Here is a 27,615-nt window from a genome sequence, read left to right on the forward strand (position 1 = left end):
GGTGCCGCTCGACGAGCTCATTCGTTGTCGCAATGAAATGTTTGTCCAGGGTACGTAATGCAACATCGTAGTCGTCGAGAGTTGAGTCCGCTTGCTTTGCGTCGTCTGACCCCGAAGCTGTGGGTAGCGGCGGTGGGCTTGTGTCTAACGGGAAGCCGTAGAAAATGCGCTGTCCTTCGACCCCAAGAGAATTTAGCAGGGTTGCTTTACGGCGCTTCGCAGGAAAAGCGTCTCCTCCCACTGCTTCCAAGTAGTTCACGAAGACTTGTTTCCACTGCGGCCATGGCACTGCAGGTGTGCTCGGTGTAGGCAAAAATGGCGGAATTCCAGCAGAACAAGTCATGCTTAGCAGAAAGCCGGCGTGATAACACCCGGAGCAGTAAACACGTCGGGGTAATCAGCTTCCATCGTCGCCACTGTGGTATCGCCAGAGCGAAAGAAGCATGAGACGTACGCAAGCAGTGCCAACCGAAAGAATGCTTGTTCTCAAGGTTACAGGTTTTTATATATCTACACATTTCAACCCCAAGGTTAGCAACATACACCCAAGTATTAGGCCAAACATAACACCATGCAGGAGAGGGTTCCTTCAAAAACACATGTTGAGAACCACCTCTCCATAACACTACCTACAGTTTGCAATGTGATTGCGTTAGGTTTACATGAAGGAGGATGGGTTGCCAGATGATGGATATTGACTGCATAATAAGGTTGAACATGCAGTAATCAGTAACAAAAGGCTCCGTATGTCAATCATGCAGCTCGGTGTTACGAATATGTAATGTCTTCATTCTGTGACATTGCTTCCAGCCACTTGACAGATACGGTCATCTAACTATGACGAAAAACATAACCCCAGTACTGAAATAGAGTAACGAAAACAGACTTGCTTTGATCGAGCAGGGGCAATGCACTGAGGATGGTCATCCGGAAGTAACCCTTTTCCCATGGGAGTGGGCAAGAAGGGAAGACCAGTGTGCTCCAGGAATGTTCGCACGCTTCGTTCTGCTCGTCCATATGCAGCTCCTGTGCAATACCAACACATAAAAGCATGCCCTGCACAGCAATTATGTGGTTCAATCCTATTCATTTCAAAGTGACTGGTGCTCAGGGTCATCGTCTACTTTTCTGTCCTGGGGGAAATTTGTGCTCCCCACCCTTATTCTTGGTTTACCTTCTCTCTTCTGTCGTCCGAAAGGTGTCTTTTTGGTGCCCCCTCAGCTGGCCCGGGGGGGGATTGCCCCTCCTAACCCCCATAGACGCCAGTATTGCTGGTGCTCATTAATGGAGCAGCTTCAATAGTGGAATAGCTTACCACAGCTTGGTCACCCATGATCACTGTGGCCAACGAGCTGAGCATGAGTAAGCCGAGATAACGCTCGGTGAGCTGAGCGTGTGTGAACTTTAACGAAACTCACGAACCCTGAGCTGAGCATGAGCAACTCACATTCATCGATAAGTGCCAATTTAGAAGGCACAGATGAGCATGTGTCAGCAAATTAGCATGACAGGACTTCATTCGTGATTGATCAAGCCCTGTTTAATAGCTCAAAGGCATATCCAAGTTCAGGAAAAGAACACTTTGCAAACATTGAACACCAGGAATGTGTGGCACCACCACACGTGACCTTCACACCACACTCCACATTCAGGATAGAGTTACTTTTCTGCAGAGCAATTTGGAGTCAGATTGAATCCTTTCGGCTTTATAAATTGAATTTCGCTGTAACAAAGCATTGTTCAGCCGAAATATCGTACGTGAATGATTTTTACACACTGGTTGACAAATGCAAAACGGTTTTCAGCCAATCAAATATCCTTTCCACGCTCTTTTGACACGCGCGGGTGCCAGGCTGCCATGCGACGATTACTTACATTTTCAAAATTTTTGCTGACGAGATTCCGAGACATTTGAACTTTGTCTCCAAAGACTTTTCGAGATAAGCAGCGACAAATGCATGGCAGGTATAGGAAGTAACTCTGTGATGCAAGAAACCTTAGACTTAATTGACATTTCGAGATAACAGAGTTTGAGTTAATGAGGTTGTACCACAAAATGGAGTTGCTCAGAAACATGTGTTTGACTATTTCGCTCTTAAGAAAAGTGTTTATCATGGAGATCGTTTTTTTGAAAGGGTACAGAAAATCTAGGTTCAGACACCATCCACCTGCCTCTGTGGGAATATTGCATATATAGTTAACTTTGGCCGTTTCTCAACAGGCTTGCCGCTCACAGTAGCTCAGTGTTCTGCCACTCAAAAAATTCTGCATGTAGTTGGGTCAGTATTTGTCTCTGCTGGATCGCCTGGGACCCCGCATGTCACACACTCGACGGCAGTGACCAGCACACTCTTCATTGTGCACCTTCACCTGTTTCCTGACATTACATTCAGGGGCTCCACTCTTCTTGGTATCCTAAAATAATGCTGTGCGTGTGTTACTATGCCGATAATGATGCACTGCCACACATGCCGTGGTTTTCAGAGGTGTTACTTTCGATTAATGTTGTGTGTAACTTTGTGGTGTACAGCATTGAGCAATGTGATGAACTAGATGTGCAGCCTTGAATGAATGGTCACTCCAGATTTAAAAAGGAATTTGATTTTACGTGGAAAATATAAATCGGGATTCAAAAAGATCTCATTTGGCAACAAAAATTTAAATCTGTAGTTGCTTTGGATTGCATTTATGGTCATCAGTAAAACAGGGATTCAATTTGAATCCAATTTCTGTTGTCAAACCCACATCATTGACATCCACAAGACAGGCATGTTACTTTCCAGAATGTCACAACACCTCGTTTGTTTTGTCCTTGTGAACGGATAGTTACACAAAGTATCAAGCTCATCACTGATGTCTACTCTGATCTCCTTTTTTTCAACATCACAGATAGAGAAATTCATAATAAATAAGGCCCCCGATTTGCGCTATTCTGGTTTCCACAAAATCTTGTGGAATCCGTAATTCATTGCGGAATCCTTAGTTTGACATGCAATTTTGCGGAATCCCATACATATCTTGCTGGTAATTTTGTAGAATTCTTGGTTTTGCACGAAAATTCGCGGAAATCTGATTGGGTCAAGGACGCAATTGGCAGGACGTTGGCGGGATCTACGACGTGCAGCGTCTCAGGCGAAGTATTGGGTGTTCACACAAAAGACTGTCAGATAAACGTACATACTGCACACGTTCGCAACTACTTCGAGGTACATGTGACCCCGGAGAACTGACAGAACTTATGTTGACAACAGTGCTCCGCATGTGACCCAATCTAAGTACCTTCGTTTCGCACGGACAGCCTGTGTATCTTGTGCCGCATGTTCCCAATAGATACTGCCACACTTCTTGCTTAATAACGACGGTAACATGCGACTGATGTCAAGGTCAAGGACCCAATCAGTGCTTCGTGAACTTTCGTAAGCAATCTGTGTATGGCACGAGCCATCTACGCTGCGCATGCTGGGACTATCACCCGAATCTTGAAGATGCGCAAAGTCCCTTCTCAATTATTCCGTGCCGGGCACGGGCGGATCCAGACCCTCAGTATGTTGGGTATACAAAGGGATACGGGTTTTGGGAGTTTATTTTTGGCCGTTACCGGAGGATGTTTTTCTGTTTTTGTTGTGTTTTCCAAAAATGGAGCTTTTTGGAGTGTATGATTTACAGCTCAGTTAATATCCAAAATTCGGAGAAAGCTCGACGACCCACGCACAGTCATGCAGCAAACAACGCAGTTCTCACAATCATTGCTTCAACACTAAAGTGACACAAGCTTAACAATATGCATTTCGTGCGACGCACACTGAGGTGTTCCACAATTCCAAATGCACCCTTTCCGTGTGCAGTGCTCACTGCAGCAGTACTTACGACAACCTCTGCATCGCGATTGCCGGACGATGTGAACTCCTCAAAATCAGGATACAGCTTGACGTAGTCGCTGGGCAGGTTTCGCTTGCGTCCCATCTTGTTGTCAGCATTGCAACTAGTTGCCCTTTTCAAAAGACCACTCCGTATGACCTCAGTTCGATGCTTATTTTAGTGCTTAGGTCACGCGTAGGACAAGGAAATCGGGAAACAGATCGGGAATAACTGCGGGCGGTGAACCCTCAAGTGGTCGAGAAGAACGGCGAAGAAAACGCTAGGAGAGGGAAACCATTATTATGTTGCAGTGAGGCCGGTATTGGAGGCCAGAAGAAAGCCAGGATGCAAAAGAAGACCAAGAACAATAACCCAGTTATCAGGGAAAACACTTGCCAAGCGGAGTTTTTCGGATTAATCCGAATTGCTTAAAATTTTACCGAAGTGTGTTTTAAAGATTTTTTTGGATAAATCCGAAAACCTGGAACCCTAGGTATATAAAATGATCGTAAGCCCGAAGCTGGGGCATTTAGAGAGTCAAGTGTGCTTTTTTGATCAAGAGCTCAAGTATCCTACCTGTTGCATAGCGGTATTCGGCAAAAAGGTTGCAAGTCTACTTAGGACAGCTGAGGGTCAGCAAGTGGCTTCTCACAAGGTGTTTAATGCCTTGCTTGCATTATTGGGCTATCTGAATGAGGTTGTTTGCTCCGAATTTAGTGCGATCAAGTATTTGTCTATTCCTATAAACTCTGTAGATGCTGAATGATATTTCAGCAGGTATAAAATGATTGTAGGCAACAGATGGCATTCTCTGACAGAGGAGAACACAAAATATCATGTAATGCTGAGCCACAACTGTGCTTCGAATCTGTAATTTGATACAATATTTTTTGTTCCCATATTATCCGAGAAAATAAATTGTTTCCCGTTTCAAGCACCTGTTACTCCTTGCTGCGAATTTGAATCTTGAATTTGCCGCAGCAGAAACTGGTGGCCTTAGTCATTATTGCTGCCAAGCTGTATACTTGTTTTTCCTTTTTTTGGACATGAAACCTGATGGCTGTCACAAACTGGTTCGCTCACTATCAAAGTTTAAACTGCGTAACCACAGCATGGAGAGCAAATACCTGCTGATATCATTTTCAGAACCCACATGAGGGACCTCTTGGGTTACAAAAGCAAAAGAAGGTTATTTGCATATTATAATCAACTAACCTTTTCCAACAATGACTAAAGGCTTCTGAGCAGTCTTCAAAAGCTGCACAGCTTCAGTGACAAGGCGTTGGTCTGCAAAGACTTTTGGAGGATCTGGACACAGGGGTGCATCCCTCACGCTCTCTGCGGGAACCTTTCCCGTAATCATGTCTCCTGGAAGGTCAAGGTAGGTAGCCCCTGGACGTCCATACAAGCTTGTGCGTACTGCCTGCACAACAAACAGCTCTTGTAGAGTACTCGTACAATATGTGTCTACTAAACTGCAGCCTTCAGATTCCCTCACTTTTCCAGGTTTTCACAGACTACGTGTTTCAAGCGAATTCCCCGATCAAAACAAAAGGTAACTTGGTGCATCCTGCTACGTTTCGGCATTTGGATCCCTCATAAAACGGATCATTTATTGAGAAATTCGTAAGACTTCCCTACTTTTCTGCCTCCGAGCTCGTCGTATTGGCGAACTGCTACTCGCGGTAACGTTGCTGCGGTGTGGCCGCTCAACCACTCATCAGCACTCGCGATTCACTGCGCATCGTGATGGCGCTTGTCTGCGATTTTCCCTGACTTTAGCTGCTGTTTTGGCAAGTTCCCTGACAATTGTCTTTTCCAGATGCGTCAAAATTCCCCGATAATTCCCTGTTTTCCAGGTTGGTAGACACCCTGACAATGCTCAACACTCATCTAAGCTACCTCTACAAATTACACAAATGGAACAATCAAAATTAAAATGCGATGATCAGTGATTACAAAACTACTCGTAATATATCACGCAGAAAAGCAGCAATTTCTTGGTTGTCTTAAAACATGTCCAAGCAAGGAGAAGAAACAGACAAGCATGGACACAAACACTATTACGCTAGCAACTGGCTAATGGCGCAGCGCTTACCTTGACTGATAGTTTTTTAAGCAACTGAACTTAAACTGTTAAATACCACAAATTCTTTTTTGCCTCTCGTTGTTTCTAACATCTGCGTCCTGCAAGGATCAATATAGGGTCCCCTTTTCCTTTGAATATGTGTAAAAGACCTTACTAAATGCATTGAGCATTCCAAAGTCATCAAACTTTGGCAAGCTCACTATTTACATCAGACTCTCGTTGCACCGACAGATTCAGAACGAAAGCCCGATGAAACAATGAGTGAGGAGACGTTTCACCTCACCAGGAACTTGCCAGCTTCGCAAACCATTACCCAAATGGATTGAGTTGTTGTAGTGCATCGTACGCTATCGTCTTTGCGTATGTAAAGGATAGCATGATGGTTCTGCGCAATGTGCCAAGCTCTTTTCATGCTTGGTGCGTGCGCTGAACAACCACAGATATCGCTTACATACGCAAAGGCGATAGCGTACGATGCACTTAAACTCGCGGTTATTTGCACGGATCGGTACGCTTCAATAGCCACCTGTGCTTTAGTCATAACTTTTCTGTTGCTGCTATGCACGGTGCAACACGTGTGCTATGCTACATACCTGACATCACTGTATACTAGAACAATATATTGGCCAAATGTCACAATGTCTCCAACATGACAAAAATTGGAGCTCAGTCAGATGACTGACTTACTCAGACTTACGCTCTCCTGCCCTACATGCACTCCTCTCTACCACAATGCCTCTGTCCTACACACCCTTCTAAGCTTGGACATGAGATTGTAGAAACAACCTTTATACACTGCCATGCAAAGAGCCAGCTTAAACAACGGCTTGTAGACGTTGGTGTAGCATTTATCAGTTTACATAAACGCACAATATCATGCTGACGTCGTGTAGCCTCCTAACAGTGTTCCAAAATAAGGGAATAAAAGCAGCTGTTGTCTTTGAATTCACAGAACAAAGAAAGAAGGAACAACACATCCAACACATGCACCAAACAAAGGTGGCTGTATTTGATGCAACCATGCCTTTCTACAGCAATTTTTCAGTCTTGCCACAGAGGCTCTCTCGAGCAAACGCACCAAAAATAGCCGATGCCCATTTTGAGTACCAACTATTCTTCAAAGCCAATTCCATGGAAACTGTCAGACCAAATGAAGCGCGTGTCAATTTTGACATGGTTGTGGCTCTGCAATAGCGTGGTAACGTAAAAGTAACTCGTTACTATCGAGTAATGGAAACGTGTTCCTTTTGTTACTTTGGTAACGGGTAACGTATTTAGTGTAGTTCCTTTTGTCGTGGTAACGTGTACAAGTTTGCTTGCAGGCATGTCAGTGAACCCAGCAAACACAGCTTTATGCACGTCGTCGAACGAAGCGGTTTTCAACCGCTTCCTCTTGGCGTTAGTTCCGGACTGTACAGCATTCACAATGTTTTCTTTGGCCTTCAGGATCGTTGACAGGGAACTCTGCGGAATGTTGAATCAGCCACGTCCTTCTTCTTCTGTCCGCTTTCAACGGCTGTAACAATGGCTAATTTTTCCTGTAGAGACAGGACCATTCGTTTTTGACACGCACTCATGACAAAACACGTGGTGGGCGGTCGTGCCATTGCGGGGTCAAGACACGAAAAAAGAGGGAGTTAGGGAGGGAGGAAGCAACGGGCACCCAAGGAGAATGAGAAAGAGGGGGAAGGTGACACGTTAAAAGCGGGTCATTGATATCACCAAGGACAAAAGTCTGCGACCATTTTTGGTCTGGTTTGTTGGTACATCGCCTTGGAAACTTGGTTACATTGAGAAAGAACATGGAAGTGACTTGGTTTCATCGAGACAGAAAAATACATCGAGTTCAACGAGGAAGAGGTTGAGGAAATGGGAAACTTCGTTACATCGGTGTTCGTTAGATCGAGGTTTAACTGCATTTCACTGGTATATGAGCGGTAGTGGGCCGTCATTTTGTCCCCCGACCATCGGAGGTTGTGTGGTATTTGGGTACCTCTTTCGTGCCTGCGCAACGCAGTGATTATGTCAATATCAGCTCTACCGGGAACCTATACGATCGTCATACTAAAATTTTGAAACTTTGCGTTCTTTAAATATCGTAAAGAATGTGCTCGCGGAATTTGCGAGCCCGCAATTTTTCTGACTTTTTTGAGAGAAAAAGTGCAAAAATTCTGCGAGCAAATACGATAAGTGGTCTCCACTGTATGTTGTATATGTAACTGCTAAAGGAGTAATGAGGTGACATTTAATGTCGCTCGATATCCTGCCTCGTCTGTCAAGCTGTCCACCAGGAGTCACCATGCAAAATGTTTTTGCTCCTTGGTGTCTTATAGCTGTGCAATCAAAAAAAAAAAAAAAAAAAGGCAGTCAGATAAAGCGGCTACGCACAGCCAAAACTATTTTCGCGTGACATTGAGAAGGCTCCGTGCCTCATTTCTTCGTTTTCCCTTCACAGCACACACACTCCTTCATGCTTGTGCTGCACTGCTGTACATCACTGGTCACGTGGGGGCAGTAGCATACGTCACAAAGCCCTGTTGTTCTGCAGTGCACTCTTTTCACAAGGAGAGGAACTTTTCAAAGGTGTGCGAAAAAGAGCCCTCGTGCCGCTCTGCAGGTCACCTATGCTCATCATTCTTTCGCAGGAACTCATTTTATTCGCTGGAGAACACGCTCCACCGAAAAGCGAAGAAAAAATTTAGGGGTCACCTCAACGTTCCTCTAAGATACCACTGTGCTGACAAAGAGCCCTTTTATACAGCCACAGAGGACATAACTATACCATAAAGTATTGCTCACTTTCATTTCACGCACTTCATTTTTTCTCCACTTGTCATTTCATTTTTGTCAATAACATATTATTACATTATTACATAATATTCTTCGTAACGAACCACTTGTCCAGCCAGACAGCTACAATTCAAATGGATTCTGGCCCAACAACAGCATAGATATACGAACCTTCTCCACATGCATAGGGATGAGTCCAATTGAACTGGGACGACACGCATATTTGGTGTAGTTGCGGCATGCCTGCACCTATTTGGAACAGGAAAACAATAATGTTATCGAGATACCAAGAGGTGAAAACTGCACATCGAGATGTCTCGGAAGTCAAATAAGAATCACAAAGAGCTCCACGTGTGCAGCCTCATTTCCATAGGGGGGAAGAAAAAAGGCCCTCTAACAGATTATATTATAGTATACTGTAAAAGCGTTTTTTTGTTTTGTTTTGTTTTTCACGTGCAATGAATTGTGGAGTTTTTGCAGCGCCGAAATTTCGCGAATTTAGGTACCCGCGAAGTAGATACACTGACATCACCGAGAAACACAACTTTGGGAATTTAAGTTCCTGCGTCAACAACAGCCTCCACCAAAATATGTTTAAAGCGAAATCGACAACTTTTACAGTGGACGCAGGCGAGATGGCGGGTGAACCTCATAGTGAAGAAATCTTTGGCTATGGGTGAATACACGAGGACCTCCCTTTCTAGTAGTCGTATAGACATCATTCCTGTTTCCCTAATAGCTCTTACACAGCGTGTAAATACATTTCTGCGCTTTTTGTGAAAGTAAACTTTTTGCCCATAGCTCAGGCTTTCTTCATTATGGAGTCCTCTAGCAGTTAAGTACACATTATCCCCCCTTGAAGACAACTTTTCTTTTGCGTATGATTAACCTTTAATTAACTCTCATGTCATGGCATCTTGGTCACTCAAAAAATGCTGCCCATGGAGAAATTCTTTTAAAACCCAAAACTGGCTATATTTATGCATGAAAGAGCCAAACACACTACCTATATATAAATGGTCATTTCCAATAATGATGTACTGTAGTATAAGTAATAAGTAACCTAGCCTTCCATGCATGTGTTGACCAAGAGGGATTGGTATGAAGCAGTTAGATCAGAAATGTAGGGAATGAAAGGAGCAAAATAAATAAAAGTAAATCAGTGAGGCAGTGACCAAATGATAGAAAATATGCAAGAAAAAAAGAAACAAAGAAGATGATCAATTGTGACAGACATACAAGCTACACTTTGAAGGACTGTAATGGGCCACCAAAAAAAGTTCATTACGTGTAGTCACAGCGCCACGATTCTCGTTTTTTTCCGTTCAATGTAATTGAATTCTGATGTAAGACAAATTCGAAGCTTGCATCTTGCTTCTCCACGAACTGTATATGACCAACTTTGGAGTTGGTCCGAGTCGGCTGACACCAACAACCCCGACCAGCTTCAGTTGCTCCGAATCGGTGGTTTCAAAACTTGGGAGAGTGGGTGGTGTTCTAGCCAATCAACGTGAGGAGTATTTCCATGTGTGTCATTTCGGTTGTGCCATACTACCTGGCATGGGTTCAAATACTACAGGGGAACCTGAAAACATTTTTTTTTCTTTTTTAATAATGCCACATAAACGTATCAATAGGCATTTTTTGGAGATGCTGGTGATCTTACGAAATACACAGACTTAAGTTTGAGTAATGTCAGTTGAAAGAAAAAAAGGCACTAGCAGTTGGGTGTGAACTCATATACTCAGATTGCCGTAAGGTTGTTTGTCAGTGGAGTTACCAAGTTTGTACGTGTAAACGCAGAGACGGCAACACTTGAAGTTTGTCCAAGTTGGTGCAGAAAGCTGGCTCATGTGAATGCAGCCAAGATAACAACGGTTAAATGAGAGTTTAAATCATGTCCCGGTACGATGAATTGTATAAGTATTGTGGTCGGGTGATTATGAACAATGTCCGAGGTATTGCTTAATGCGTAGGTTACGCGCAATTAAATAGCTAAGATTAAAGGAATTGCAGTGTAAGCCTCGTATAGTTTTCGAGCTTAAATGATGGACAGAGCTGGTAGAATAAAATGGCAGGTTTGCCACCAATTACTGTTGCAAGGTGGCAACCAGAAATATGCCGACCGCAATTGGAGGAGGTCAGTAAGTCTCGTATATTGCGTGACCTACGGAATGTGACCCCAGGAGCATCAGTGAAAATTTCTTTTGAGTTCTTTGTCAGTGTGAGTTTTTCTTTCGTCAGCGTCAGAGTTTTTCATCATTTCAACATATTCTACGCTGATGAAATTCGTCACTCATAAAGAAATTTTGTGGTTTGAGCCCTACAGCTGGCCAACCTTCTCAGTGACTTCCTTCTTTCATTGTTCTTATGCAGTTGAGGCTTGTGTGTTGTGTTGTCCTTTCTTCTGTGTTCCAGCCTCATAACATTATGTATTTCCATTTTGTTCAAGAGATTGGGAGGCAGTATAACAGTTGGAAACGGTACACAATACTATTTATTCATCGTTACTTGCTGTGGTTTTCTTTGTCGTTGTCTGCCCACAGCCCATTGTGGTCCATTCTGTTCAAAGCGTTAGACAAACCATACTTTTTAAAAGTGTGCACGATAACGTTGTCAAGCACATCGCATCAAGCGTCCAAAATCCAAGCACCGATTCTTTATCTCTCTTTGCTGCTTTCAGCCATCGTCTAACATTTACTTTGATACTTGAAACCACCTTGCTGCCGCTAAATTGTTGCTACATTCAGTGTGAAACGAGGTAACTTTGCATTCAAACGCCACGTCAGTCCGTGCGTTGCTTCATTTGTTTTGCCCTCACTGGCGCTGACAACCACAACATGTGGTAATGGACGCGCTGCGCTATTTGCCCGTTCCCATCGCCCGCCTAACCTCGTTGTGGCACAGACATATGAATCTAAGACAACCCCCGACACCAGAACGCAGGATTTTGACAAAAAAATGTTGTCTTACATTCGAGAAAAGCTGGTAAAAGCCATTTATTCCTGAATCCTAATCACGTATTACGCTATATCACATGTATCACATACATGATTTAGTGGAAATCTGTGCATACATCTCATGAAAATTAATTCAACAAATAAACTATACGAAGAACACTCAATCTTGTATCATGTGATGTCTGTGACTATAAAGTGTGAGAAATGCATGTTTGATGAATATGCGTGCCTCTGACCATGGGCGGCTGGCTTGGAAGAAAAAAGTCATCCAATAACACCCAATTTCACCGTGAATTTCAGATATCAAAATAGCGCCTGATTCACCCGCCCTCCCCCCAAATCCAAAAATAACATTCAACCCGGAAAAGTCTAACCAGTTGGCTTACGAAGTCAGTGGGGACAGCAACCTTAGCAGACACACAGTCATCCTCCATGGTTTCCCAAGAGGATGACCACACATTGTCTCCCCTGAGTAGAGTACAGTACCTGAGGAAATTCCTGGAAGGCACCCAGACCTTCGACACCCTGGTCACAAGAGCCACCTACGAGCAAGAGAGGCCTATGCCAACAAGGCAACGGTTACATTCCATCCAGATGCGACAATCATCAATTGTTTAAAGTAGTGCACTGACCAGGCCAAGGCTGGCCTCGAGTGTTACAGTTACTTTCACTCTGGACTTGGGTCCAGTGCAAACGTTTTTGTTGGGCCCAATATTCAAATAATTGGGTTGGTTCAACAGACTGAAAGAAAAGAAATTGAGTCTGTCTGTTACTGCGTCAAAGATAGGATAGCTGGAGACAGAGAGGTCTCCCTCCTCCTGCACCAGATAGAGCAGTCCGTCGTACTCACTCTGCTTCCATACAGACTGTTAAGACTGGCCGCATAGCACTATGCTGCGGCAGAAAGTGTGCACCCCTACTGATGGCGCATGGTAGTGCTGCAGTACTTCCTCTGGCACGTTATTGTGTCTCTTCATCTCCAACAACATACATAGCTGACAAGCTAGTTTTATTTTCCTTCTTAATTTCAAGTTGAACACGCTAATACATAAATTTGTTGATCAGGCCTCGCGGCCACAGGCTGTTCTCTGCAGATACGTTGGGACAGAACTTGGTAACTTCAGACCAATATATCCGATTCACGCAGTGTTCTAGTAGCGGTGTTGTACGTAACGCTATTACCGTAACTGATACGTTTTCTCAGTATCCAAGCGCAGATCACAGTACGTTTTTGAAATGGTATCAAAAATGTATTTGTTACAAATTTGTGGTAATGTGATCCTGTAGCATCACCGATACAGATATTTTTATAGAGCCCCCACCTGTCATATTTCTTACCTTTATTTATTATCACGGATCTGTCTAGTGTTGACAATGACAGATTTCTGAATGGTCACCTTGCCTTAAAAAAATGAGCACAGCAGCTCCCTCTAGTGCTTCAGCAGAATGTTTGCTCAGTGTCTGTGCAGAAATGCTTAGAGGAAAGCATACTAGGATGACAGACTCTGAGTGCCAGCTATTGCTAGAAGTCAACCAAAGTGTCTAATGAAAAAATGGCTAGGAAGCAAGCGAGCTGGTGAAGATGATGCATAATGTAAAAACCCCGAGACTAGGGAACACGAAGGGACAGACACAACACGAAGTCTCGTGCTGAAGACTTCGTGTTGTGTCTGTCCCTTCGTGTTCCCTAGTCTCGGGGTTTTTACATTATGCATCAAAGTGTCTAGGCTGTGTGACAAATGAACTGCATTTTATTATAAAATTGTCTTCTCCCAATTCATTGTTATCCAAATGGAGTGCTCGAATAAGCGAGATTTCATGTAACTTCTTCGTATTTCTAGCAAAAGTATCGGGTAAAGTATCACATTACTTTTTTAAGTAAAAGCAGTGGTACTTTGTTACCTTAAAAAGGAAGTATCAATATCGGTATTTTACTATGTTCCACTCAAGTAACGAGTGTCAGTATTGCAATACCATATTTTTGGTAGCGGCCGATACAACTGTAGTAGGGGCTACTTGTCGGTTTTGAGCTCACCATCCATTTAGCTGTGCATTTGCTAATCCACCCAATGCATGGATCAGGCCTGGACCGGATACAACGAGGCACACACCAGGTCTGGAGCAGCAGGACAAATTAGAACGTGTTAGCAATGCAGCTACGACAAAAAAATAAAAATAAAATAAATAAATAAAATGAAAAATAAGGGGCATAATGCAGACATAAGAAATTGCACAGACATAAGTCAGGGCACTCATTTTTACATGCTGCAGATTTTTTATAAAAAGTTACAAAAGTTACGCAGATGCTGTTTTTGCAGGTGGGTCCTACAGCACGGTTGACACTTTTTGTGAGACACTGTGCGACAGCGAGATGTCAAGGTGGTGCCAGTCAAGGCCAGTCAAGGCCAGTCAAGGGTGTTGCAACACTTTGGTAGATGTGGTTCACTTACATCATGCACACATTGTATTGCACATTAGAGCAATAAGAAAAAAAAAAAATATATTTTTCTACGTACCACACCTGGTGAGATATCATAACTAAAAGTGCTAAAAACCTTTACAGCACAGTCATAAAAACAGAAAGCTCAAAGGGAATGAACATGGCAAAGACTTTAACAAAAATAATTTGGCAGAAAAACAACCTGTTGATGAATAAAAATGGTCACAAATCTGTTTTGTGAGCTGCACTGTCCAGGTTCCTACTGCTTTAATCGTGAGTCTTTATTAACAAGCCCAGTTACTCACACTCATGGCAAGATATAAACCATCAAACACACATACTTGTCAGGCCCTGACATCAGAGCTCTGGCCATTCCCATTGGTAGTCACAAGCATGCGACCTCTCTCGTGCTTCCTCAGTGGCGGAGACAACTGACATGGCGTCAGAGCCACTCGAGTTTCTGTATTCCCTGGTGCCAGTTTTCTACGCGTCTACAGCAGAACCTTGATGATACGAATTTCTCAGCATACAAATATTTTTCGGGTCCTGGCCAAACTGCCCATTCTTCCTACCTTTGTACTAAGTGGGACACGCCTAAGACTTTTTTCTCGACAGAAAAGCATCGAGCTTCACGGCTGTCACACGGCCCAATGGAAATTCGCTCAGGCCACCCACAGATGGCAACAGTCCCTACCACGGCATCAGCGATGCTTGGCATTCGGAGCCCCTAGCAGTCTTTTTCTTACGATGCTTAGAGTCATGCTTACACTGCACACGTACAATTTGGTAATAGAAGCCCACAAACATGAACAAGAAGAATGCGATAAACAGTCCTCCCATTTTGTGGCTTTCAAGGATACAGGGAAGGCCATGAGAATCTAGGTATTGAGTAACTGGGATGACTATACTCAGTTCGTTTTTCGAGAGGAATGTCCCTCAATTGTGTTGCCCATCCTATTTGTACCCAAACTTGGTTGTCTGCTACTTTCATTGTCTGTCCATGCCAGTGCAAGCACACAGCTATGCTGACGACCACTTCCGGCAGGCACCGAGTGGTCAAGACACTTCTGGCGTTAGCCTCAAGTATCCGTTCATTGCAAACGTCAGCGAAACAGGCCTGCGACTTTTGTTTTTGGAACTGAGCAGAGAACCGTTGAGAAGATGTCGATGCAGGACCACCTTTGCAGTTTGTATGATACAAACGAGATTTGTTTCCTACCAGGTGCGTGCCAGTCATTCACCTTCTCCTACTTATAACAAGGGAGGGTAGGTCTGGACCACAAACTCATCTCACTGGTTGAGGGAGGACTCTCTATGTGTCAAACGTAAACGGTGCTCACTTCCATGGCAATGAGGCTCATGCACAGTCTTTGAGCGTCTTTTGAGCTACACGACACAGGGAGGTTGCACTTCGTGCACTCATTCAGACCGCTTTCCCCAGACAGCACAAGATGTTGTAAATGTGTTGCATCAATGTTACCGGAATGTACAAGTGTTGCAGCGATGTTTCATGCCCACATTTATCGTTGTAGCAATATATTCGTTTTAATACTCATGCCATGTTTCAAACATTGCATAAATCTAACATAACGATGACATTACTGAAGGAATGTAAAGGAAAAGAAAAATGAAGAACACAAAACTAAAGCTGAAGAATCACACACTCTGGCGGGATCCTATGATGTACTATGCAGAACTGGTATAGAAATAAGAGGAAGGAAGAACAGAAAAAACAAAAGAAAAAACAGAGAACGTAAACAGTGAACATGTGCACAACTGAAGGCATTACGCCTTTGAAAACTGAGTGCAAAAAGAACAAAATGTATTAAATCCTCGGTGTTTGACCCGAAATGCGCGCAATACAATGAATATGGTCAATGAAATGGAGCAGCGGGAGTTGAACCCGCTCCCAACGAATATGAAGATTCCGAAGGTCCTACCGTTACACATCACTGGCAACTGCTGGTACCTTTTCGACTGCTGATCTGATTGCTTTGGGCGAAATTCAGGCTATGTGTTGTGTCATCCTCTGTGTTTCTTCGCCTCACCTTCTACTGTGATAATGAGTATGGTGGGCGGATACATATTTTACAAATTGCAAGATTCATTTTTGGTTTGTGCCTCTTCGCTCTTTTCACCCGGGCACGCCGAGCCTCAAAGGTTGGTGTCAGCCTCTTAGCAGGACTTCCCGGGGGAGGCGGCACCCCCCCTAGTTCATGTTCCGGGGGGGCAAGGGCCCCCGCGCCCCCCCGCAGTCGGCGCCTATGGTTAGAATGGTCGCCTTCTACACCAAGACTAAAGAGGTAACATGGGTTCGAATCCTCTCTGTGGCTTTTCCAGGTTTTCCGGTAGATTGTTCAACAAACCATTCTCCTAAAGTCTCTCCAGGACCATTACTGAATATGTACGTATACTGTGCTATGTAGCACATATATCAGCAAGACAAAGTGCTCCTCCACTGTTGCTTTTGCAACATTGCTACCATGTAAAATGACTGGTCATTAGCAATGTTGCATTAACCTTGCAATGGCACATTTTTACAATGTGGTTTCTGCAACATTGCTGCAAAATAACCGAGGCAGTCCTTAGCAATGCCACATCAGCAGTGCAATGTCACATTCTTGTAATGTTGTTTCCATAACATTGTTGCAGCATAACAAAGGCGGCAACAATGTCACTCCAAGAATTTGTGCTGACTGGGTCACCTCAGTTTCGTCACCACAAAATTTGGCGCCCGGTAATTCTACGTATGCCCCATGCAACTGGCTCAAAATATGCATTGTCCTCTTTAAGTCTATAATTAAAAGGCTAATTAGTGGAGTTTAATTAAATAGACAACTGTCAGCTGCACAACATCTTTCCAGAAAGTGTCAACCTGGCTGTAAAACCCACCCGATAGCTTTTTACAAACAATATGTAACAGAAATCAACACCCTGTTTACGTGCAGCATTAATGGCATGATGGCTGGAATTGTTAGCATGGCCATCTCGTTGGGATCAAAAAGCATGAGTGACCTGTCATCAAATACAAAGCAAGTAAGAACACCCACCTCTTTGTAAGGTATCCCATGGCACCCGCTGCATAGCATGCCTACTGGGTAGGCATACATTAGCACCTTAAATGATCAATGTGCTATACTGGAAAACTCCTTACCGCTTGTTCATTCCTCATTCCAATAAACTTTATGCCAGCCTGCTGAGCCGCAAGTGCTACTTCAAACACTGGAACACCCACCACTCCAAAGATGAACTGCACTCCCTAGTAGCGGATGAAAGAACAAAAAAGTCAGTCTTTTATTCCAAGCTCAGGGTTGCAAATGTCAGTGTTTCCCAAAAATACCCATAAGAGCCAAAGAAATTGTTTCTGTGTGTGTGATTATGCAAATGAGCCTTATTTGCTTTTCCCAGTGAGGAACGTCCTGCGTAGCAACTCGCACGGATCCCATTAGCCCCATACCTACTACCATTATGACATTTTTCAAATTGTATTTTATTTTTCGCATTTTTAAATTTCCCTCGTTCTAAAGAACGAATGACAACAAACACTAATTCTAATTTAAGCTGAGACACACTCAACTTACTAACTTGAAGTTCTAACTAAAATTTGCAGGAGACAATTATGACTGTGGGTTAGGCTGCAGTGATCAGACTGCGGATTGCTTAAAGGAGCAGTCTAGAGGCCCACAACTTTGTTTCTGTTTTTGGTCAGTATGGAATGTTAGGCGGCCGAAAACAGTTTTCCCACAATTAGTGCAACCGCAGCGAAATTGGGACGCCTGCAATAGCTCCCTGAACCTCCCGTGCATGAAACACCCTCCTTTGCCTTCACGATAGACACGTGATGAGCGCCGTGTGACGCAAGCGGTAAGGACGCTCCTCATTGGACCTGGGATGACATGATCGAGGTGAACAACACCGCGCAGGCCGGAGCGTCTGCTACCGCTTCGGAGACGCCATGCGTTCTCCGGCTACGTGATGTCCGAAATGGAGGGTTTGAAGGCTGTTCACGACACAACCACGATTTTTTGGGACCGCAGACACCACAGGAAGAACGAGTGGTGCAGCCTGAAATTAACTGCGTCTTGTACAGCGAAAACCCCGTGCTTCCCGACGGTGCGCAGGCTGTCCGACCGTTTTCACCGCGCAGTTGGTTCAGTGGCTAACAGGTGGCGGCACAATACAGCTGCCATCTCTTGCTTTCTGCTACTGTGAATTCTGAGATTGCACAGAAGCCACGGATATATGACTCTTGTGATTGTAATCTTATTTTCTCAGGCTGCATATATGCTTTGTTTTTTGTTAGAAAATGTGATATAAATCATATAAAGAATAGAAGTCAACAAGAAACAGCTCTCAATGTTTGTAGCAGACGGCTTTTCCTACGAACGAATGAGGGGCCCTCTACCACCAACGTCACAGTAGAGTGGGTGTGGTCTGCAGTTGGGGCGCTTCGACCTGTCACCGCGGCAGCGATTTTCCAAATTAATTGCACCGTGGTGAAACAACTTTGGACAGAAATATTTTGTGGGAATGCTTTTCATATACTGCTTTACAAGATGACAGCAGTTTTTGGCCATCTTAGATACCACTTTAATGCTCCTTTAATGTGGGTCGAAATATTGCTACAGGGAACCCTTTATCCTTTACTTAACATCCCTCATAACTGAGCAACATGAACAATGTCATCAAGTTGCTGACATCCTCAGTTAGAATCGCAACAATGTCACAAAAGGCCAATCCATAGCACATGACACTTTTCATTAGAAATTACACTGCACTGAAAAGAAATGAACTGAAGGGAAAACACTGATTTTCCCCCAAACAATAAAGGTTCCACACATATGCAACAACAAACAAACATCAATGACCGGGGTATATTCAAGGTTTCATCCTCACCATGTCAAAGGTTTCATTCTCTTGGAATATCCATATCACGGTTTATGTCACTTGATATCGAGTGCATAAAGAAAGCCTTTCTCATAAAACAAAAATTAACTATGCGCATGTCGAACAGAACAGGGCAAAACAATAAGGCTCTAAAATTTTACCAAAATTGTGGGAGATCTTAGGGACCAAATTAGATTTTCAAAAGATAGAAGATAGAAAAGAAAAAGATTAGAAATTTCTTCATCCACGTACACAGTGGACATTTTGAATGTCTAGTAGGTGTCCAGATATGCAAGAAGATGTAAAGCATGTCGGTTGAGTAACAAATGTGAAGAAACAAGGATGCCATCCATGTTGCTCATTCAACACGCTTTACGTCTTCTCGCATATCTGGATACCTACTAGACATTCAAAATGTCCACTGTGTACCATCCTCAGGAGGTTCATTCGACATTTTGGATCACTGGGGACCCCTCAGTATCCCGTGAGTAATGTCTGAATTAGTTCCATTATGTTTGTGCTGGAGTGAAATGCAGTGTTGCTTCCAGAGAGCCACGGTTCTGCAATAAGTGTATTTCTGTGAGTCACTACGCTGCAGTATAGCGAGCGACACCTCCATAATGTTTCATAGAAGTTCTTGCTTGAATAGAAATAATTTCCGAAAGCTATTGCACATGCTGTTTGTCACGGCACTAGAAGACAGTACAATCTACAAGATCTTATAATTCACAATGTACTACACTCAATGCTACAAGCAGTTGACGGGAGGTTGGAACGCGCATTACGTGAGCTAAGAGTGTGTATAAAAAGCTTAAAAATAGGAGTGCATGCACTGCCCTTTTAAATAGAATAGGATGAGACATTGTAATACGTCCCATAGTGTGTTTTATGAACGAAACACACAACAGCTTTAAACATGGGTTGGTATCCTTCATTACACCATCTTGTCTTAGTAAATTTAATCCCCATATCAAAATCTACATGAAAGCTCCTTCAACATGTCTCTCCTCAGAAATGTAACCCCATACATTCAGCTTCAAATATTTCACGAAACTAAGAGGTATGAGGTTTGCAGTTGTCCCAAATATCTGATGTACCCACTTGAGGTTTGGTTCGAATATGTCAGTCTGACGTATCCCTGTGCGAGCACATTCGAGAACGCACGTTGGTCTGATGTACTTCTAGATACAGCAATTTTTATTTGTCACGTATTCATTTTCGCGAATTTCACGACTGCTAAAAATGGGGAAAACTCGTATTCGTGAATAAAGAGGCATATTACCTGGACAGACTGACACATTGCCTTCATGCATTGACCCGATACACTCTGTCAGTTAAGTTTTTACAAAGCAATAAAAATTACTAAGGACACACATTCCTTTATTTTCACAATTTGTCCTACATTCTTGGAGCCAGTCCTGCACAAAGCGCGAACGAATAATGGCGTCACACACACAGGTTTAAACACGCAGCATGAATGAGTTTGACAGTCAGAGCACGGAGGTACACCTTGACTTGAGAAAGAGAACAGTTCTTGTACAGCATAGCTTTGATTCATTCAGTGAACTGTTCAAGGATAACACGTGCAGAGCGGATGCCTAACACCGCTTCACGTCAGGGAAGGGGCGTATTTTCTTTACTGCAGTATTCTCGTTTCCGTTATCCATTTCGATACTAGCCTCTCAATTTAATTTCTGTTATATTTAAGGTAATGGAACAGCTGTTACAGAGCTGCAGGAGGACAGCTACGTTCCGATCTGTCCGTTTTGGCCAAGTGCTGGTTCCATGCCGAATGTACAGTAGATGAAGAACTCGGCGCAGGCTGCAACGTGATCGTATTTGTGAATCTCACCCCTGAAACTAATGAGTTACTTTCAAGAGTATTTAATACTGTATCTCAAATATGTTTCAAGATTGGATATTTAGTACTCTATTCAACACATCATGGAACGCGCACAAAAGACAAGGACAAAGGATAGGGGCAACAGTGGTGCAATCCTTCGTCCTTGTCTTTTGTGCACATTTCACGATGTTGTATGTATACCTACTAGCCCAACATCTTTTGTTAGTACTCTATTCAGTTACTTTTCTGGAACGGTACACAGTAACCTGACTTGAATTTTGACTTTTGGGGGTATCTTGTACGAGCCTGAAAAAGCTTTATGAAGAATTAGGTATGAAACTCTATATGAGGCACTGTCTTTACTGTACCCTAGCCTGTTCCTGCCAGGCAGCACATAATTACGTGAGCATTTCTTGTGGCTCATCAACCTCAACAGCAAGTTACGGTTACAGTGACCAGATCTCTTACTCCTACACTAAGTTTACACAAGCAGCTGCCTCTCCAGATGTCATTGGCGGGAAATTAGGAAGAAAATATGGAGATGGAAGAGTTATGTACGAGGGACATTGCATTTCAATTTCTTTAGGAGTCATATTAATAACAGTATATTTTTTGGTGGTGCTGATGTTGATTCATTAATTGGCACTGCAAATGACGCGCTTTATCGCCTAGTGAAATGTCTCACAGAAAACTCCTTATGCATTACCACTAATAAAACGAAAGCTATCATTTTTTGGCAGAAAAATAAACACATACATGTAAGTAGCCAATCAGTATGTAATGGCACACTGCTTTTAATTGCGAGCTCTGTCAAATGCTTAGGTGTAGTTTTGAAGGAATATCCATCGTGGGATGAACATGTTGAGTGTATACAGAGGAAACTGTAATTTGAAACATCTGCTAGCTTTAAAAAAAAAGGGTAATTCGTGTAATTGCGAATATTGGATGTCGTGAGACTACAGAAGGTTTTTTTTCAACTTTACAATATTATAAATGTTTTCTATCTCTATGAACACAGACCAGTGTTTACAGAGAAATGTTTGCAGATACTCCTCAATTTTTGAAATAATTAAACTAGAACGAAGTATAGCTTCCTACAATATTCGCCATAAAATTAACTGGAACGTCCCGTGTGTCCGGATCAGCTACGGATGCCAATCATTATCATACCGTATACCAGTCTTTTTAAACAATGCTTAAATTTTTTGCTGTTATCTTTCCCTCTTGCTTGTATGCTCATGTATGCTCGGATCAATTATTTTTTCTTGCATGTCAAGTGTTTGGGAGTTGAGAACTATTCAAGCTAGCTGTAGCTTTTTTCTTTCCAGTTTTCCCTATCAAATATTACTTGATGAAATAAACATTCAATTCAATTAAAGTAGTAAACCTCAAACTAGCGTTGCGGGAATTTCTTTAAGAGTCATATTAAAGCAGCAAACCTCAAACTAGCGTTGCGGGTACCTTATTACTGCTTCTGTGCTACTTTTTATTAGGTATTTTTAATTTTACCTGAATTCGGTACTTTCCCATTCTAGTAACATCTGGAAGAACTACGTAGCCATTCATGTAACTTGGCCAATTCACTTGAGCAGAGTTACAAGCTGCTTCCCTTTTTGTCCATGAAGAGCACAAGTTTATTCCTTTCTTTAAACTTTTAGGATAAAAATGTGATGGCAGTGCCTCTTTCTTGTCACTGCACGGTGAATGCTACCAAGTTTCCTACGTGTGTTTTGGAGTAATGCGGTTCCATGAAATGTGCACGGAAGATGGGGACTCGGAGAACTTGCATTTCACCTATCTGCATCCTGTCCACTGTTAGATCCAAAGAAATAACATCCTAATATTCCCCTGGTTCACATTAAGCACAAATGTATTGCCAAGTTTCCATCTTTATACCGGCATACATGCATCCTATGTTTCACCTCGACTAGACCACAATTTTAAAATTGAGCCACTTCAGAATAACTCAGCATTCCGATTCGTTTTTTCCATTAGCCATCTGGGAATGGAGCAGCCTTCCACAATCACTAGTTATCCTTACTGGCCACATCATATTTAAATTGGAACTTGCCAGATTGTTGGGTTTAGCTTGAATGTTCCTAACCTTACTTAAATGTGTCGTGTTTTTCTTATTTTTCATTCTATAACTTATTATGCACTGTGTGTTCAGTTGATTGCCTATGTTCAAACTACTCATTTTTGCACAGTACAGTTTTTCATTGCCATGCTCAGATTTCTTTTTATTTTGTTAACTCAACTGTCTTGATGGTCCCTCACGTAACGACCGCAAGGGCCTTTGAGGCATATGCATAAATAAATAAATACAGTGCCCGTCAATGCTTTACAGTGAGGCAGTATCAGAGCTAGAACAAATTTGTCTGGTGGCACGTCCGTTATGCACTTTCACGAAGCTTCTTGCTCGCGCTCGCTCGCATAGCTTTCACTTGTGGCGATAAAACGATGACACACGCTTTGAGACTGGATTCGGCACTCAATGGATGAGGTCAACGGCCGGCCGTTGTAATCGAGTTAAAGCATGCCGTCATAAAGATACAACGCCTCAGAAGTATACTTGCTGATAGCAAAGGGCACGTATAAGCTCAAACTTTCTAGTTACATATTAGAGGACAGTAATGATCCCTTCTAATACAAGTTGAACCTAGATTCAATCACAGGTGACTGACATAAACCAACTTCTAAAAGCAGGCGACGCACTTTCGAGAAAAACTTCATAGATGAATACTCACTTGTTTACGGAGTGCCTCCACAAGTACTTTAGCTCCATCAATCGCTTTCGACGCCATTCTTAGTGCGCTTTGCACCCAATTTAAATATCGAAAACTTTCGAGTGCACCTGTACCGAGAATGACTTCAACTTCAACCACCGCACGTGAACCACCGAAAACCGAAAGCAGCCAAAACCACGACCTACTCTATACTAGAGACCTGGACAGCTGGCGCTCCCCTATGGGAGAGACTGGTCATGGGTTAGTTACGTTAGTGACCGCTGCAAGCGCCACATAGCATTATTGGGGAGAGGGAATCACCCTTGCCACAGTCTTTAGTCTGCTAGCATGGTCTGCTAGGGATACACAGGCTGTTGCTAAGCCCGTTGCTAAGCACGCGCTATTCTCTCTCTCTTATGCTGCTTCGTCGTTGTCAACACAGCCTACCATACACCGCCGCGGTTTCGACAAGTCACGTGGTAACAAATAGTGCGAGCTAGCGCCAAATCCCATAGCCAAGCGGCGATTGCCAGAACTACTACCCCGGTGCTGGGAGCATTGCGGACGTCCAGGTCTCTAGTATAGTAGTAGGTCGTGGCCAAAACCTTTGAAAACCGGTCACAACAAGACAAGCCAGCGCTGTACAAGCGTTGCAAGAAACTCGCTAGAGAAGCCTAAAAATGTCGCCAGATGTCGCTAGGTGACTTTGTAGTAATTTTGCTAAAAATCTCTTCAGACATAAAATTACTGCAGACATATTTTAATAACTAGATTTCCTCGTAGAACCTGTCAACGTCATTTTGCTGCCATCCTTTCCAAAGTTTCTGCTCAGTTTCCGACGTTTCTGACATCTACAGTCTACAGCCTTCTCCGTGTAGTAGTGGGGATACGGCATGATCGGACGCAGCAGGCTCTGGCTTTTCTACGCAGATATCGCAGTGTTTCTGGATGAAATGCCGCTGTCAGTGCCTCACATATTGCGGATGTGTTGAAATGCGATACTTAGAACGCCGATAAGGTGTGAAAGCTGACAAATATTGCTGCACTGCGAAACTCTCCAGTCGCGAAGTTGTGAAAAAAAAAATATCCTGTGTGCTTTTGAAGGGAAACACTGCCTCCTTTGTTCCAAGCGTGATTTTGTTTTAGTCTTTTGCTCCTTTCTCTCGAACATTTATTCGTCGCTTGTGTATTGCTGTCTTTCCCTGTACCTTTTTATCTTACGTCGAGACAACAAGGATTTATAAAAAAAGAACACTCACTCGAAATTCCTGTCTCCACTGATCTAAATGTACAATGTACTAATCAACAATAACAATGAATCTAAATGTACAAATGTGCAAGAATGTAACATAAAATGTAATGTAAAGAATGTAACATAAGGGCAGAATAGCCCAGTAAGTATTGATGCCCTTCGCTACAAGTTTTGCAATTTTGCGTCGAGCGAGTACCGGAGAGGTTCGAGGTTTGATTTGTTTCCTGGGCGGGCATTCACTAAGTGGTGCTAAACAGTGATGGGCAAAGTACCTCAAAATTATACTTAAAGTACAGTACCAAGTACCTGGCATCATTAGTACTTCAGGTACAGTACAAAGTGTCCAATTCCAAATGTACTTGAAGTAAAATACAAAGTACTAGGCAAACGTAGATGGCAAACGTAGTCAATGGCGAATACTACCTACAAGTACACGGTACAAGTATGGGCACACCTGTTGCACCCACATACGCAAATATATTCATGGGTTTCTTGGAAAACAAAGTTCTCAGCGCCCTCTCATTAAAACCCACTGTGTACCTTCGATACATCGATGATATACTGATAATATGGGAACACGGGGAACATGAATTTCAAAAGTTCGTAGATCTACTGAACACCGCGCATAGCACCATAAAGTTCACATCACAACAGTCAACTCACTTAATTAACTTCCTCGACACCACAATATCACTAGACAACGGCAACCTCATCACAACCCTGTACAAAAAGCCAACTGACAAACAACAATACCTTCATTTCAAGAGTCACCACCCGCGCCACTGTAAGGTTGGAATTCCTAATGGGCAGAGTGTAAGACTACGCAGAATTTGTTCAGACGACACAGATTACGCTGAGAAGCTTGACGAACTCTGCAGTACACTTGCCCAAAGGGACTATCCAGACTCCCTCCTAACCGAATTCCGTCGCAAGGCACTCACACTCGATCGAAACGAGGTTCTGGAAAACCGAAAAAATCCTGACGCGTGCCAAATAAGCTTCATCACAAGATATTCCAACGCACTTCCAAACATCAAAGCCATTCTACAGAAGCACGAGCCCCTCCTCCAAAGCAGTGACCGACTTAGCAATATATTCACCCATCCCATACAGGTGACATACCGACGCGCAAGAAACCTAGCACACTCCTTGGTCAATGCCAAAATCAGCAAAACAAGCGCCCCGTACACGGGAACACGGCCCTGCAACCTCCCGCGCTGCAAAACATGCAAGCACGTTCAACACGTTAACTCCATCAAAAGCACTGCGAGCAATTACAGCCACCCCGTTAACCACGCATTCACATGCACAAGCTCCAATGTCATATACTGCATTGAATGCGGCGACTGCTCTATGCAATACATTGGTGAAACCGGCCAACAAATGAACAACCGCCTTACCGGACACAGGACCGACACGTCCAACAAACTCCCCAAAGCAGTCGCCGAACACTTTAACGTTCCTGGTCACAATTTTGACAACATTAAACTATATATTCTAGAAACCGGGTTTAGATCCACACGTGACAGACGTGATAGGGAGTCCTATCTCATATACAAGTTCAACGCTCTTCACCCGTCCGGTATCAACAAATCACAAGGCACCCTAGAAACACTTCACAAATAAAATATGCTTTTCCCTTTTACCCCCATCATCATCTGTTATGTTCTGCATGGCCACTGCTTTCTGCATTCTTTATTGCATGCCACAACTTTGTATTACAAATATCATTTTAAAAAAAACTGCTTGTTCTGGAATTTTCCCCACGTAACCACTAACCTCCTTATCTTTCGCTATGCTTGCCAATCCTTGCCTGTTGTCCCGTTTCGTCCACGTTTTCGTGAACCTTCCATTTTCTGTAACCGGTCTGTAGCCTATACGTTCACATAATCCCCTCCACACCCTAACAAAGCAGCCATTCACTCCGGCCGTAGAAGCCCGCAGGGACCCTTTCTTCCCTCCGGGCTGTTGACCCACAATTCGCATGAACCTTTAAACACGTCACACCTAACCCTTTAAATACCATGCCAATGATGAGGACGGTGCCCAGAAGAAGAACAGTCTCTGTTCGAAATATCGGCGGCTTCTGTCCTGAGGCAACTTCCTTCCTAAAGTACTAGGCAAAGTACTTCAAGTACGCATCAAGTACATAATTTAATCTGTGTGACTTTGCATTTCACTGTTTAGTACCTGTGTCTTGCTTTTTTGGCAAAACTTTAGCGAGTATTCTTGATAAATGATTTGAAGCCATAAAGTCCTACACTCTACAAAATAAAATTCCTTCTTAGGTGTAATTGGGGTGTATTTGGGGTGTATCAATTTCTTTACTCCCTTATTACACCCTCAAGAAAAAGAATACACCCTGTTTTTGGTCTGAAATGGGTGTAATGTCCCGCTTTGCAGGGTGTAATTTCGAGAATTGGTGTGAAAAAGGTGTAGTGGCCATCAAATTTCTAATCCTTCGCTACGACAGGTCTGGCAACAGTGTCCTGTTTACTCTGTGTTCTCCGGATTGAGGGTGCAACCGTACGGTCGCCGGCCGCCATCTTGGGAAGCTCAAAACATTGCCGTCCGCCACTCAGCTGCATTATGTGCATGCGCCTTTGCGTAGCACTTTTGTGGTGTCATGCCCGCCTGCTGTGGTTATGGGTGTGCTGATCGTACTGGCAAGGCACCGGGGACGACATTTCACAAGTAAGTGACATGGTTTTACAAATAAATGTGATTTATTAGTCCACGAGCGAAGTGACAAAACGTTGCTGTTGATGCA

The 27,615-nt window shown here is 43.3% G+C and overlaps 1 protein-coding gene across 2 annotated transcripts in view; it reads right to left on the minus strand.

Moving 5' to 3' along the window:
• The window catches only part of LOC135374360 (2-hydroxyacyl-CoA lyase 1-like), a 77,646-nt gene extending 53,411 nt beyond the window's left edge, over window positions 1-24,235 (minus strand). Inside the window, exons 1-9 of one of the 2 annotated variants that reach the window (XM_064607354.1) lie at window positions 24,191-24,235; window positions 23,615-23,781; window positions 17,292-17,396; window positions 17,188-17,228; window positions 13,733-13,813; window positions 12,184-12,256; window positions 8,909-8,986; window positions 5,074-5,281; window positions 891-1,026 (exon numbers count right to left, since the gene is read on the minus strand). In XM_064607354.1, coding sequence (XP_064463424.1) covers window positions 891-1,026; window positions 5,074-5,281; window positions 8,909-8,986; window positions 12,184-12,256; window positions 13,733-13,813; window positions 17,188-17,228; window positions 17,292-17,396; window positions 23,615-23,671 — 779 coding nt within the window. In that variant the 5' untranslated portion in view covers window positions 23,672-23,781; window positions 24,191-24,235. Of the gene's footprint in view, window positions 1-890; window positions 1,027-5,073; window positions 5,282-8,908; window positions 8,987-12,183; window positions 12,257-13,732; window positions 13,814-17,187; window positions 17,232-17,291; window positions 17,397-23,614; window positions 23,782-24,190 lie in introns of those variants that run through there. The other variant, XM_064607353.1, reaches the window with a different exon arrangement.
• Between the last annotated feature and the right edge of the window lie 3,380 nt (window positions 24,236-27,615).

This window comes from Ornithodoros turicata, unplaced genomic scaffold (assembly GCF_037126465.1).
Source record: "Ornithodoros turicata isolate Travis unplaced genomic scaffold, ASM3712646v1 Chromosome54, whole genome shotgun sequence".
Lineage (NCBI taxonomy): Eukaryota > Metazoa > Arthropoda > Arachnida > Ixodida > Argasidae > Ornithodoros > Ornithodoros turicata.